Here is a 14,613-nt window from a genome sequence, read left to right on the forward strand (position 1 = left end):
GCTTGAAAATTGAATGGCTTCTCTTGGGTTTACAGATGTATTTTCAAACAGCTCCATCTCCTGTGTGTGTGTCATTTTTGACCCTGAAATTTCATTTTCCCACATTTTCTAAATTTGCTCATAACTACTTCTGCAACATTGTCAGGTCCCCCACTGGCTGGCCTCTGCTTCGTATACAATTTTCATCCATGCTTTCATCTTCTCTCACCTTGACTTGTTATATGGCCTGCCCGTGACGCAGCTCTACAGATCTCAGCAAGTGTAGAATAAAACTTGACTTCTTTCATGTACAAAGAACCCTATCCTCATTCAACTTCACTGGTACCTATTTCGCTAAGGAAATGGTTCAACGTTGCATCTCTTGTTTCTTAATCATAGAATCATAGACTATTAGAGTTGGAAGGGACCTCAGGAGGTATCTAGTCCAACCCCCTGCTCAAAGCAGGACTAACCTCAGCTATATCATCCCAGCCAGGGCTTTGTCAAGCCTCAGCTTAAAAACCTCTAAAGATGGAGATTCCACCACCTCCCTAGGTAACCCATTCCAGTGCTTCACCACCCTCCTAGGGAATAACTTTTTCCTAATGTCCAACCTAGACCTCCCCCCCTGCAACTTGAGACCGTTGCTCTTTGTTCTGTCATCTGCCACCACCGAGAACAGCCTAGCCCCATCCTCCCTGGAACCCCCTTTCAGGTAGTTAAAGGCTGCTATCAAATCCCCCTCACTCTTCTCTTCTGCAGACTAAACAAGCCCAGTTCCCTCAGCCTCTCCTCATAAGTCCTGTGCTCCAGCCCCCTAATCATTTTTGTTGCCCTCTGCTGTACTCTCTCCAACTTGTCCACATCCTTTTTGTAGTGGGGGGGCCCAAAACTGGACACAATACTCTAAATGCGGCCTCACCAATACCGAATAGAGGGGAATAATCACTTCCCGCGATCTGCTGGCAATGCCCCTCCTAACACAGCCCAATATGCTATTAGTCTTCTTGGCAACCAGGGCACATATCCAGCTTTTTATCCACTGTTACCCCCAGGTCCTTTTCTGCAGAGCTGCTGCCCAGCTCGTCGGTCCCCAGTCTGTAGCTGTGCATGGGATTCTTCCTTCCTAAGTGGAGGACTCTGCACTTTTCTTTGTTGAACCTCATTAGATTTCTTTTGGCCCAATCCTCCAGTTTGTTTAGGTCACTCTGTATCCTATCCCTACCTTCCAGGGTATCTACCACTCCCCCCAGCTTAGTGTCGTCCGCAAACTTGCTGAGGGTGCAATCTACCCCATCCTCCAGATCATTAATGAAGATGTTGAACAAAACCGGCCCCAGGACCGACCCCTGGGGAACTCCGCTTGTGACCGGTTGCCAGCTAGACATGGAGCCATTGATCACTACTCGTTGAGCCCTATGCTCTAGCCAGTTCTCTATCCTTAAAGCCCTCCATAGGCTGTTGCACATCTCGCACCTTATATCTCCTTTCTCGCCTCTCCATTTCTTGTGTGTGGAGCACGGCGTTTTTCTTTCTGTCCCTTCTTTTCTCACCAATACTGATATGAATGCCTTCTTCTCTGCAGCTTCTGCTGTCTTGAAGAGACTTCCTATATTTCTCATTAGCAAGCCATGTTTTCAAATATCATCTGAGAACCCCCCTTTTTCACTTCATCTCTGCCTCTTCGTTTCTTTCTCCTGCTATTATAGACATTAGAGGGGAAAGATCCACCAGGTCATTTATTGCATCTCCTGCTATCCAGTTGTTATAGGTCCTTTCTGAATCTTTTCTATTGCTCTGTCCAGTTCACGTTTTTATGACCACTTTTCTTGAGGGGGTGGGGGGTATTTTTCAGTCTAATAGATCTCACCATTAGGAACTTTCCACTGAAATTCACTTTAAATCACCTCATTGTCGTTTCCTTTCTTTTTGTGAGAACCCAGAAAGGGATATATGGGGCATTTGCTGATCTGCTCCAAGAGCCTCATGTTTCAACATGCATATGAGGATCTGAATGAAGATGATGAGGTGCTGTGGGCTTGGCAGGCTCTGGTAGGGCAATGAGACGCAGCAGTACATTTCCATCTCACTGGACTCCGATTGAGCCGTGGATCATTTCCCCCAGGCCTGAGGGAGACTGGGGCTGGATGACAGCTCGCTGGTCATTGCGCAAGCCACATACAAATCGAGGTAGGTTGGGGAAGTTTGTCCTTTGTCGTTCAGGGTTGGCCCCTGGGAGTCTTCTTGGATCCTTGTTTACTACTGGACATCCAGATGGAAGCAGTGGTCAAAAGCGCAAATGGCTGGGGCAAGAACATTACAACCTTTTCTTTCAGATGGGGCCCTCACTGCTGTCACCCAGGCCATTGTCCCGGCCAGATGGCAGTGTGAGCTCTTGGGGTGGCAGCCACTCAGAAACCTCTGTGGATGTAGAATTCAGCTCTCCACTTTGCTGATGCCGCCAGCAAAGAGCAAATTACCCAAAAGGGAGCTCGTTGCTGGGGCCGGAGTGAAGGAGTGTGGCAGGGGGAAAAGAGGGAGCGGGAGGGTGAGAGCCGGGAGAGAAGGGGAAAAGGAGGCGTAGGGCCCAGATCCTCCAAGGCTCCTCACATCCACGGATTTCCGGATCTGAGGGGAGGAGAAAAGAGCACAGCAGACGATCACCATCCCGGGTTTATTCTGACAGAGACTGGCCCGGGGGAGGCACCCACCGGTGCTAAAAACCCTCACCCACAAGTAGGGTGACCACCCACCCGCTGGGTCCCCCAGGGAAACAGGCCGCCCCTTATTTCACGGCTTTGTCCCCCAGGGGGGCCACCGGCCCCGTCCTTTTAAGAGGTACCGAGAGGCATGACAACTGAGAAGAGGCTCACGGGTGCGGCTTGCCCGGTGTCCCAGGGCGGGAGCCAAGGACACGGACAGACAGAGCCAGGCTGTGCTGAGGGAAATCGCCGGGCCCTACATCGCCCCCTGCAAACAAAGCGCCCCAGAGCCCTGCTCCCCCGGCCCCGGCCCCGGCCGCAGCTCCTCCGCCAGGGGCCGCCCGCTCGGCTCCGGGCCTGCTGCCAGCCAGGCCGCGGCTGAGGCACCGGCTCGGCTCGGCTCGGCTCCGGCCGCGGGGCGGCCCCTGGCGCGGAGGGCGGCAGGCGCCGGGCGAGGGGGATCGGCCCAGCCCGGAGCGGAGCAGTCGGGCGATCCCGCCGCCCGGCTCCTCCCTGCCGAGCAGCCTCGCCCGCTGCCGGCCCGGGCCGGGGAACCGCTCCGGGCCCGCGGTGAGGGGCGAGCTCCGGATCCTCCTTCCCGCCCGGCCGGGCTGCGGGGGCGCGGGCCGCCGCGCAGGTAAGAGCCCCGGAGCTCCGGCTGCCAGAGCCGGCCCGGCGGGATCCCCGCAGAGCCGGGGCGTTTTGTGCCCGGCGCCTCCCGGCTTCGCGAAGGGAATCGCTCGAGACCCCCTTGGGCTGGGCGTTTACACGGGGGCCGGCTGCTCCGAATGCCAGCCCAGACCGCAGGCTGCCCTGCGCCAGGGGGCACGGGCCGGTGGGCGGAGTTGCCTTTCCCTGGGGGGTTCGCTTCCTTCCAGCCTCTGGGGCCTGGCCGTGGGGTGGGCAGATCCCCCCCCGGCAGGCACCTAGCACCTGGGTCTTGGGGGGACCAGAGAGAAAAATTGGGACCGGGGCTGGAGAGTTTCGGGGCCCCTCTAAGAAAAAGCCCCGAATATCAAGACTGTCCCTATACAATCAGGACATCTGGTCAAAAGCTGCAGCCTGGCCGGCTGGTGACCGGGGAAGGCTATTTCTAGCGTAGGAAATGCCTGGACTGGTTCCTGTTGTGGGGCTTTTTCTTAGCTGCCCCGTTCATCCGCGGCCTCAGGTGTGCATCGGAGCTGCATGCTTGGATGGGTGGTAGTCAAGTCATGCCCTGGCTGCTGCTGTTGCTAGGTTGCTGAGTGTGTTAACAAGGCGCCAGCATCCGCCTAACTTTACACAAGAGGCCCAGTGCAGTGGAAAAGGCCGGCGTGTTATCTAGTGCTTGGAGCAGCAGGCCCGGCCTCAAGCAGCCTGGATTCTGTTTCTGACCTTGCTGCTGACTTGGGTGAGTTATTTCCAGGGCTTAATGTGAAGGAAAGAGGTGCTGAGGCTTTCATAACAGATGCAGCAAGCCCAGAGCTGCTGGAGCTGTGAACTGCAAAGCCGAGAGGTGCCGGGGCTCAGCCTGGCACAAATGAAGCACTGGTTATTTCGGCTGTGACAGACGGACAGACTGGTGTTTCTCACAGAAATGAAAATGCCTTAATTGTTCATAGTAGAATCATAGAATATTGATTCCTGCAGGAGGTCATCTCACCCCCTGCTCAGAAGGATTTTGAAAATGCCTTAATTGTTGGTAAAGTGCTTTGACATCCCGGGATGAAAAGACTTGACTGGTAGGGGAGTAGCACAGTAGTTTGAACAGGTTGGGCCTAATGTGGACAAATTTTTAGGTGTGCAAGTTTCACATGCAGTTGTTATGATCGTGTGCACAAACTGTGCAACTGTACATGTTGTGTGCAGTGGAGTTGTAGCCAGGTTGGTCCCAGGATATTAGAGCGACAAAGTGGGGAAGGTGGTATCTTTGATTGGACCAACTTCTCTTGGTTAGAAAGACACGAGTTCGAGCCACCCACAGCTCTTCTCCAGGTCTGGGAAAGGAATGGAAATGACCAGAAATAGGCATATGGATGTGCAGTTACCTGCACTGTGTGCGTGTAACGGGGCTTATTTTGCATGTGCAGTTCCACACCTCCCCTTTTCAAAACCAACCTTGTAAAGCATGTCATAATTTTGTATAGAAAACAAGAAAGTGACGGTTTAAATGCCCCTGGTGTGGCTACACGACATCATTATAGTTAAGTGCATGAGAGGTTTTCTCTCTGTTTTTTTAGGTGTCTTTCAAATAAAAAGCCAAGGAGTTTGTTTGGATTCTGAGCTACAGTGTGGGAACTGTACTGTGACAAGAGGGATGATGCAAGCAACTCCCAGAGCTACTTAGAAACCTTGGAAGTCTCTTTCCTAACAGATCAGCTGGAGGAAACTCTAGAACCTGCCTGCTAGTGACATCGATAGGTAGTAATATTTTACATTCCAAACGATGCCCGCTCGCTGCGTTGTGGCCAGGTGTTCCAACACCACCCAAGATGGTGTGTCCTTGTTCAAATTTCCAAAAGACCCTCACTTTAGGAGCCTTTGGGACAGATTTGTTCGGCTGAAGAGAGCAGACTGGAGAGGGGGACATGACCGCTCACTGATCTGCTCAGCGCACTTCACAGACGAGTGCTTTGACATTTCAAGCGTGACGCAAAAAAAATTAGAATTTGGAAAGCGGTTGCTTCTAACCAAAACAGCAGTTCCGACTCTGAATGTCTGCCCCAGTGTGGACTGGAACACACAGTCTCTATCGCAACCAAAAGGAAGAGGAGCCTTCCGGAAAAAAATCATCCAAGAGGTACCTAAGTGTTGGTTGATGAATAGCACCATGCGTTTATATTGAGAGGAAGGATGGATTCATGGCTGAAACACAGGCTTGGGGGCCAGGAGTCATGGTTTCTGTTCCCAGTTCTGCCACTGACTTGTTGTCTGATTTTTGGGCAGGTCACTTAACCTCCGTTTCTCTGACTCTACATGGGGAATAATACTTCACACCTTCCAGGGGTGGTTATGAGTCTTAATGCGTCTGTGTTTGTAAATTGCTTTAAGATCCTTCAAGGGAATGTGCTGCACAAATGCAAAGTGTTGGTATTAGAAGTGGGTGAATATTTGTTGCAAAACTTTACATGGAATTAGCTGGTGTTAAGTTTTGGGAACCTGTAGCAAAAACGTAGCATTTTTCTGGGGGGGGGAAAGTTGGTTGAGACAAAAAGAGGTGAATGAAATTTCAAGCAGGAGGACACCTGCAAGCCTAAAGAAATAAGCACCTGCCTGTGACCCCTGAACTCTTTCCAGTCTGCTACTGACTGGCTTTAAGAATGCATTACACTTCTCTAGAGCTTCGTATCAGCTGCATTCTTCTGTCCAGTTGGGAAGGTGATAAAGGGAGGTTCAAGTGAATGATGTGTTCATGCTCACACACACCTAGCTGCTCTCACACATCTAGCTCTCCTGCCCCTCAGGCCTGTGTTTAAACTGCTGGAGCACACTGCAGTCTAGGCATATTGTTTATCCTCCGCAAGGCTCCGTTTCCCAGTCTGTAAAACCAGCAATAATTTTATACTTTGTTCAGGAAGCCAAGTGAGTTTGATGACTGAGGAGATCTTAACTCCTGTGGACTTTCAGATTGACCTGTTCTGTTCATTCCCTCCGAAACACCTGGCATCGGCCACTGTCGGCAGACAGGACACTGGGCTAGGCAGACCATTGGTCTGACCCAGTGTGGCTGTTCTTAAGTTCCTAAATGCCCCGCTTTCCTGAGAGGAAAACCGCGAAATGACTTGCCTAGGAAGCACAGGGATCCAGTGCACCAGGCATCGCTTGGGGACGGTTCTGGGAAAACATCTAGTTTGTGACAAGGACACGAGAAGAAGGAGGGGCCTGGATTCAAACCTTGGTTCGGAGACGTTTACTGTGTGCCCTGGCACAAGTACTTGACGTTTCTAACCGGTTTTCAGACGTGCGGGATGGGGCTAATGATACTTCCTTCCCTCGCCGGGGTGTCGTGAGATCGTTTGGTTTGTACGGACTAGCAGGATTGTGTAGAGGTGCACTTTGCTCCTATCCTGTCTGGTCACTGCTGTGACAGAACGCCATCTCCGGATGGGCTAAGTCTTGTGTGCAGGTGTGCTGTGACCGACAGACAGGCAGACCCAGGGGGTAGCGACACGTCGAATTGGGCAGGTAATTCCCATTGTAAGGAGGCATATTTGCCCTTGCGCTGGTCTAGTTAACATGCTAAAAACAGAGCTCTATTGCAGTGATACAAGCAGCGGGAGAGGCTAGCCGACCCGCGTGTGCGCCGCTGGACTGGGACAGGTGTGTGCCGAGGGCGGCCAGCCCCTCCTGCCAGTCGCGCTGCTGGGGCTACACTTCTCCAGAGCTGGTGCAAGTGTGTCTCTTGGAGCTGGGAATTACCCCTCCAGTTCTAGTGTAGACGTACCCTGGGAGTCACTGGGAGCCTAGGCGTACCATGGGTCTCCGGCGCCCGGGGGCTAATGCTTGCATTTGTGCACGCCCCCCCTTTCGTGGGGGGTCCTGTGCTGTTGTGGGGGAGGTCGTGGCCCGGGGGCCCACACTGCTGGGTGGGGAGACACACTCAGAAGCAGGCTGCTCATGGGGGGGCAACACACAGCTGGGAGGGGCGACACAGTTGGGGGGGCATGCTGCTTGAGGGGGGGAATGGACGGGGGGTGCACTGCTTGAGGGGAGGCATACACGGCTGGGGGGACGACATGGCTGGGGGTTGTGTTGCTGGGGGGTGGAACGGAGGCTGGGGGACATGCTGCTTGAGGGGAGACACACAGCTGGGTTGGGTGGGTGCTGCTTGCAGGGGCGCAGCCGAGGATCAGAGAGCAGGGGCATGGCGCGGCTGGGGACTAACCCGGACTTGTGCCGGCCTGAGCCTGGACTCGCTCCTGGCACTGGCAGGCCGGCCCCCCATCTCCTTGTGAGTCCGGCCCATGGTTCCCGCCCCCAAGCAGTGCAGCGGCCCCCCCACCCCTTCCCTCTGCCACTCTCCCACAGGGACCCAGCGCCCTGGCCAGGAACTGCTCCTGCCCCAAAGAGCAAGGTGGCCGCCCCCTTTCCCAGCCCTACCTCCTCCCCTGTGGGTCTAGCCGGCGCCCCCCTCCAGGTCGGCACCCAGGGGCATGGCCCCCTCCTCGGAACGCCACTGACATTGTGCCATGTAAACAAACGTGAGTAGAAAAGCTCTGGCCAATACTGCAGTTTTCCTCACTGGAACGGCTCAAGGGAGACTGTGCCAGGCTGGGGAAGACTCTTAAGGAAATGGAGGCTCAGGTGATCTGCAGTGGGATTGTTCCTGTCCCTAGAGGAGGACAGCAAAGGCGTGACAAGATTCTGATGACCAACAGAGGGCTCGGGCAGTGGTGCTGTAAGGAGGCTTTGGGATGTCTGGCCACTGGGAGGCATTCATGGACAGAGGACTGTTCTCTTGGGATGGACTTCACCTGAACAGGGAGGGAAATGCACTTTTAGGATGGAGGCTGGCACAACTGATTAAGAGCTTTAAAGTAGGAGTTTGGGGGAGATGCCCACGTAATCCCCGCGCCTGACTTTAAGATTAAGAGGGAGGAAAATGAAATAAGAAAGGATATAGCAGTGGGTAGGAGAATGGCCAGTAAGAGGAAGGGTGGTGTAGGTACCAGTCTAATAGGCGATACTGGCGGTAGAATGACTGTGTTGAATCGGGTAAGGAATGTGAGCGAAGCCAAACAGCAAAAATGAAGATGTTTGTACACCAATACGAGGAGCCTGGGTAACGAAATGGAGGAACTAGAGCTACTGGTGCAGGAGGTGAAACCAGATGTTATAGGGATAACAGAAACATGATGGATTAGCAGTCGTGACTGGAGTATAGGTATTGAAGGGTTTGTGCTCTTTAGGAAAGACAGAAATAAAGGCAAAGGTGGTGGAGTGGATTGTATATCAATGATGAAGTAGACTGTAAAGAAATTAGAAGTGATGCAATGGATAAGACAGCATTTGTCTAGGTGAAAATCACATTGGGGAAGAAAGCTACTAGGACTTCCCCTGAGATAGTGCTTGGGGGTGTGCTACAGACCACCGGGATCCGACTTGGGTATGGATAGAGACCTCTTTAAGGCTTTTAATGACATAAATACTACTGGGAAGTCTGTGATTATGGGAGACTTTAATTTCCCAGCTATAGACTGGAAGACTAGTGCTAGTAGTAATAATAGGACTCAGATCTTCCTGGATGTGACAGCTGACAGATTCCTTCACCAAATAGTTGCTGAACCAACAAGAGGGGATGCCATTTTAGATGTGGTATTGGTGAGTAGTGAGGACCTTGTAGAAGAACTGGTGGTAGGGGACAATCTTGGTTTGAGTGACCATGAGCTAATTCAGTTCAAACTAAATGGAAGGATAAACAGAAATAGATCTGTGACGAGGGTCTTTGATTTCAAAAGGGCTAACTTTAAAAAATTAAGGGAATTAGTTGTGGAAGTGGACTGGACTGAAGAACTCATGGATCGAAAGGTGGAGGAGATTGGAATTACTTCAAGTTGAAGTTGCAGGAACTATCTGAACCCTGCATCCCAAGGAAGGGGAAAAAATTCATAGGCAAGAGCTGTAGCCCAAGCTGAATGAGCAAGCATCTCAGACAAGTGATTAAGAGAAAGCAGGAAGCCTACAAGGAAAGGAAGATGGGAGGGATCAGCAAGGAAAGCTACCTCTTGGAGGTCAGAACATGTAGAGATAAAGTGAGAAAGGCCAAAAGCCAAGTAGAGCTGGACCTTGCAAAGGGAATTAAAACCGATAATAAAAGGTTCCATAGCCATATAAATAGGAAGAAAACAAAGGAAGAAGAAGTGGACCACTAAGCACTGAGGATGGGGTGAGGTTAAGGATAATCTAGGCATGGCCAAACATCTAAACAAATACTTTGTCTCCATTTTTAATGAGGCTAATGATGAGCTTGGGGATAGTGGCAGAGGGGCTAATGGGATATGAAGGTAGAAATTACCACATCTGAGGTAGAAGCCAAACTCGAACTGTTTAATGGGACTAAATCAAGGGGCCTGGATAATCTCCTTCCAAGAATATTAAAGGAACTGGCACATGAAATTGCAAGCCCATTAGCAAGGAATTTTAATGAATCTGTAAACTCAGAGGATGTACCGTCTGACTGGAGAATTGCTAACCTAGTTCCTATTTTTAAGAAGGGAAAATAAGTGATCTGAGTAACAATAGGCCTGTTAGCTTGACCTCAGTAGTATGCAAAGTGTTGGAAAAATTTTTGAAAGAGGAAGTAGTTAAGGACATCAAGGTTAATGGTAATTAGGACAAAATACAGCATGGCTTTATGAAAGGCAAATCATGCCAGACCAACCTGATCTCCTTTGTTGAGAAGATAACAGAGTTTTTAGACAGGGAAGGCAGTGGATCTAAGTTACCTAGATTTCAGTAAGGCATTTGATATGGTTCCACATGGGGAATTATTAGTTAAATTGGAAAAGATGGGAATTAATACGAAAAGGTGGAAAAGGAACTGGTTAAAGGGGAGACTAGAACGGGTCATACTAAAAGGTGAACTGTCAGGCTGGAGGAAGGTTACTAGTGGAGATCCTCAGGGATCTTAGTTAACCTTTTTATTACTGACCTTGGCACAAAAAGTGGGAATGTGCTAATAAAGTTTGTGGATGACACAAAGTTGGGAGGTATTGCCAGTACAGAGAAGGATCGGGATATCATATAAGAAGATCTGGATGACCTTGTAAACTGGAGTAATAGAAATAGGATGAAATTTAATGGTGGAAAGTGCAAGGTCATGCATTTAGCGACTAATAACAAGAACTTTTGCTATAAGCTGGGGACGCTTTGGTTGGAAGTGACAGAGGAAGAGAAAGACCTGGGCATATTGGTTGATCACAGGATGACTATGAGCCGCCAATGTGATGTGGCCGTGAAAAAACCTAATGCAATCCTTGGATGCATCAGACAAGGTATTTCCAGTAGAGATAGGGAGGTGTTAGTACTGTTATACAAGGCGCTGGTGAGACTTCATCTGGAATACTGTGCGCAGTTCTGGTCCTCTATGTTTAAGAAAGATGAATTCAAACTGGAACAGGTGCAGAGAACGGCTACTAGGATGATCCGATGAACGGAAAACCTGCCTTATGAGAGGAGACTCAAAGAGCTTGGCTTGTTTAGCCTGACCAAAAGAAGGCTGAAGGGAGCTATGATCACTCTGTATAAATACATCAGATGGATAAATACCAGGGAGGTAGAGGAATTATTTAAGTTCAGCGCCAATGTGGACACAAGAACAAATGGATTAAACTTCCTAATGGCCAGTTTATGACTTGAAATTAGATGCAGGTTTCTAACCATCAGAGGAGTGAAGTTCTGGAACAGCCTTCCAAGGGGAGCAGTCAGGGCAAGAAACCGAGCTGGCTTCAAAACTGCGCTTGATAAATGAATGGAGGGGATGGGATGATGGGACAACCTAATTTGGCGATTGACTGATCTTTGACTTCTAGCGGTAAATATGCCCAATGGCCTGTGATGGGATGTTATATGGGTGGGTTCTGCGTTACTACAGAGAATTCTTTTCAGGGTCTGGCTGGTGAGTCTTGCCCACATGCTCAAGGTTTAGCTGATAGCCATATTTGGGGTTGGGAAGAAACTTCTCCCCCCAGGGCAGACTGGCAGAGGCCCTAGGGGTTTTTCACCTTCCTCTGCAGTGTGGGTCACGGCTCACTTGCTGGTGGATTCTCTGTACCTTGAAGTCTTTAAATCATTATTTGAGGACTTCAGTAACTCAGTGTTCGGTTGGAGGTCTATTACAGGAGTGGGTGGGTGAGGTTCTGTGGCCTGCGTTGTGCAGGAGGTCAGACTAGATGATCATATTGGTCCCTTCTGACCTTAGAGTCTGAGTCTGTAAATTAGGATAATAAAACGAGATGCATGGGAAATTTCAGTTCAGTGCCATTCCCACTGACACTTAGAAAAGAGGATTATAATGAAAATGTCAGCAGCCTTTTAACCATCACTTCTGGAATGTGAACCGATGATGATAAAGATGCAACCCTTGGAAAGTCTGGGTGGCCCATAGCATGTGAGTGGCTGCTTGTCCTGTTTCTTTGTAACTAGCTTTGCCGATCGGGAGTGTGATCTCCACTCCGTTCTCACTTTCTGTCCTTCAAATAGGCTGAGGAATGGGAGGTGGAACCACAGCCCCTGGCAGCCTTACAGCCCCCTGTCCTCCCTGAGCAAACGTCTGTACAAGACATGCCACCTCCGATTACAGAGGCTTCCCTTCGGTCCGTATTAGCTGCAGTCCAAGCTGTTGAGAGGAAGTTAGATTCTTATGCCACGCGGTTGCTGAGTCTGGAAGGGAGAATGTGGACGGCTGAAAAAAAACTAATAGGCTCTGAGAAAACTGTGGTGGAGTTCGGAAACCAGCTGGAGAGTAAGTGGGCCTTGCTGGGAACTCTGATCCAGGAGTACGGGATACTGCAGAGAAGGCTGGAGAACGTGGAGAACCTGCTGAAGAATAGAAATTTCTGGATCCTGCGGCTCCCTCCAGGCACGAAGGGGGAGGTCCCCAAGGTAACTGGCATTATTTGTGTGGGGGTAAAACCTAAGAGCCCCAGTCATGGACCAGGACCCAGTGGGGCAGGTGCAGCACAAACACAGACCAAAAAGACAGTCTCTTCCCCAAGGAGAATACAAGAGAAGTATGGGAGGAGATAGAAGGTGGGAAGGGGAGAAATGATACAGCCAAGGAGACGTTACTTGTTGATGTGATGGGCAGTGGTCCCAGCACATCAGGAGCCCAACAGTTGTCAAGTCTTTTTGTCGGCATCACAGCAAAGGAGAGTTTTGAGGGGCGCTGGAAGGTGGATAATGAGTCAAACTAAGATTCGGTCGCGGGTGTTTTTAGTAACAGTCAGGGACAGGTTACGGGCAGTAAACGAAAATTCATGGACGCCCGTGACCTGTCGCTGACTTCAGTAACAATACCCTGGGGGCGGGGGACAAACAGAGCTGCCAGGACTTGCAGCTGCTTCAGCCCCGCTGCTGCTCCAATGGGTGCTGGTCATGCAGTGGTCAGCTGTTGGGCGGGTGGCCCCGGGGCTGGCTGCCAGTGCAGTGAGATGTGAGCGTATGAGTGAGGACAGGCGAGGACAGGCCGTGAAGGCGTAGAAAGTAAAGACATAATGAAGTTGTTGCTTTGGAGAAGTGGGAAGGGGGCAGTGGAGGGATTCAGGAGGGGGGGGGGGGAGGGTGACATGGTTGAAGGGATGAGCTAGGAAAATGAGCTTTGTGGCAGCCTATCTCAGCTAGCACTAGGAGTTAGAAGTCAGCACAGAGCAGAAAAGATGGTCGTCTTGTTAGTGCACAGGCCTGCGCATCAGGATCTGGGTCTAGCTATTACTTAGTCCTGCCTTGAATGCAGGGGACTGGACTAGATGACCTACTGCGCTCCCTTCCAGTCCTGCACTCCTGTGAGTCTATGATTAGCTGTTACCACTCAGGATAGATCTTGGCGTCATTGTGGGCAGTTCTCTGAAAACAGCCACTCATTGTGCAGCCGCAGTCAAAAAGGCTAACAGACAGTTGGGAATCATTAGGAAAGGGACAGGTAATAAGACAAGAAAATATTGTATTGCCTCTTTATAAATCCATGGTACGCCCACATCTGGAATACTGCATGTCGATCTGGTCGCCCCATCTCAAAAAAGATATATTGGAAGTGGAAAAGGTACAGAAAAGGACAACTAAGATGATGAGGGGGATGGAACAGCTTCCCTATGAGGAGAGATTACTAAAAGTGGGACTTTTCAACTTGGAAAAGAGATGACGAAGGGGGATATGACAGAGGTCTGTAAAATCATGACGGGTGTGGAGAAAGTAAATAAGGCTGTGTTATTTACTCCTCATGACACAAGAACTGGGGGTCACCAAATGAGATTAAGACGCAGCAGGTTTAAAACGAACAAGAGGAAGTATTTCTTCACACAGCGCACAGTCAACCTGTGGAACTCGTGTCGTGAAGGCCAAGACTATAACAGGATTCAAAAAAGAACAGGATAAGTTCCTGGAGGACAGGTCCATCAGTGGCTGAAGTGTCACTAGCTGGTCCCCTGGTTGGCAGATGGAAAAGCCAAGGTCTGAATGGGCTGCAGACATGGAGCAGCCCTATTTTACAGATGTGATCCTTCCATATCACAGCAAAGATGGGGGTGGCATTGCTTGCTCTGTGGATTAACAGAGGAGCTCAATGTCCAGCTTTGCTTTTATGAGCATTTAACATAGAGATGGGCTTAAAACCAAAGCTCCAGATTTAATAATCCTGTTGCTATAACGGACAGAACAAAACCCCCAGATTCAGAAGATTCCCAAACGGCACTGCTTGAAATCCAATATTTCCCTAAATCTGCATGTTCAAAGATAACGTGTTAGAAACTCTCCCGAACATTTGATGATACCTGCAGCACCTGTTACAATAGAGATGGATCCCATCTGGGACCTACTGTAATGTTTAATAATGATGTCAGGCTGCAAACTCTGGCCCATGTATGGGGCTAGATCCTTAGCCAGTGTTCACCTGGCAGAGCTCCTTTGAAGCCAGTGGAGTTACGCTGATTTATACTAGCTGAGTATCTGGCACATGCTATCTTGATTCTAACTAAACTCAAAAGAAATTAACTTAAAAAAATTCTTAGCATTAAAATAAAAAGGCAAATGTAACGGAATCAGAAAGCGGTGAGCGTGTCACCCTTGTGATTTCAGGTGCCAGTGACATTCGATGACGTCTCCGTCTATTTCAACGAGCAGGAATGGAAGAGCTTGAATGAATGGCAGAAAGAGCTGTACAAGAACATGATGAAGGGGAATTATGAGACCCTGATCTCACTGGGTAAGGATCAATTTTCACTCTTTTGTTAGAAGTGGA

At 50.1% G+C, this 14,613-nt stretch overlaps 1 protein-coding gene across 1 annotated transcript in view; it reads left to right on the forward strand.

Moving 5' to 3' along the window:
• Positions 1 to 3,150: 3,150 nt before the first annotated feature.
• The window catches only part of LOC137150596 (zinc finger protein 850-like), a 36,816-nt gene continuing 25,353 nt past the window's right edge, over positions 3,151 to 14,613 (forward strand). Inside the window, exons 1-4 of the mRNA XM_067544556.1 lie at positions 3,151 to 3,318; positions 4,901 to 5,460; positions 11,862 to 12,263; positions 14,451 to 14,577. Of these exons, the coding sequence (XP_067400657.1) occupies positions 5,107 to 5,460; positions 11,862 to 12,263; positions 14,451 to 14,577 (883 nt within the window). The 5' untranslated portion in view covers positions 3,151 to 3,318; positions 4,901 to 5,106. The remainder of the gene's footprint in view (positions 3,319 to 4,900; positions 5,461 to 11,861; positions 12,264 to 14,450; positions 14,578 to 14,613) is intronic.

Source organism: Emydura macquarii, unplaced genomic scaffold (genome assembly GCF_026122565.2).
Source record: "Emydura macquarii macquarii isolate MOO-44397 ecotype Brisbane River unplaced genomic scaffold, CSIRO-AGI_Emac_v2 contig_973, whole genome shotgun sequence".
NCBI classification, from domain to species: Eukaryota; Metazoa; Chordata; order Testudines; family Chelidae; genus Emydura; species Emydura macquarii.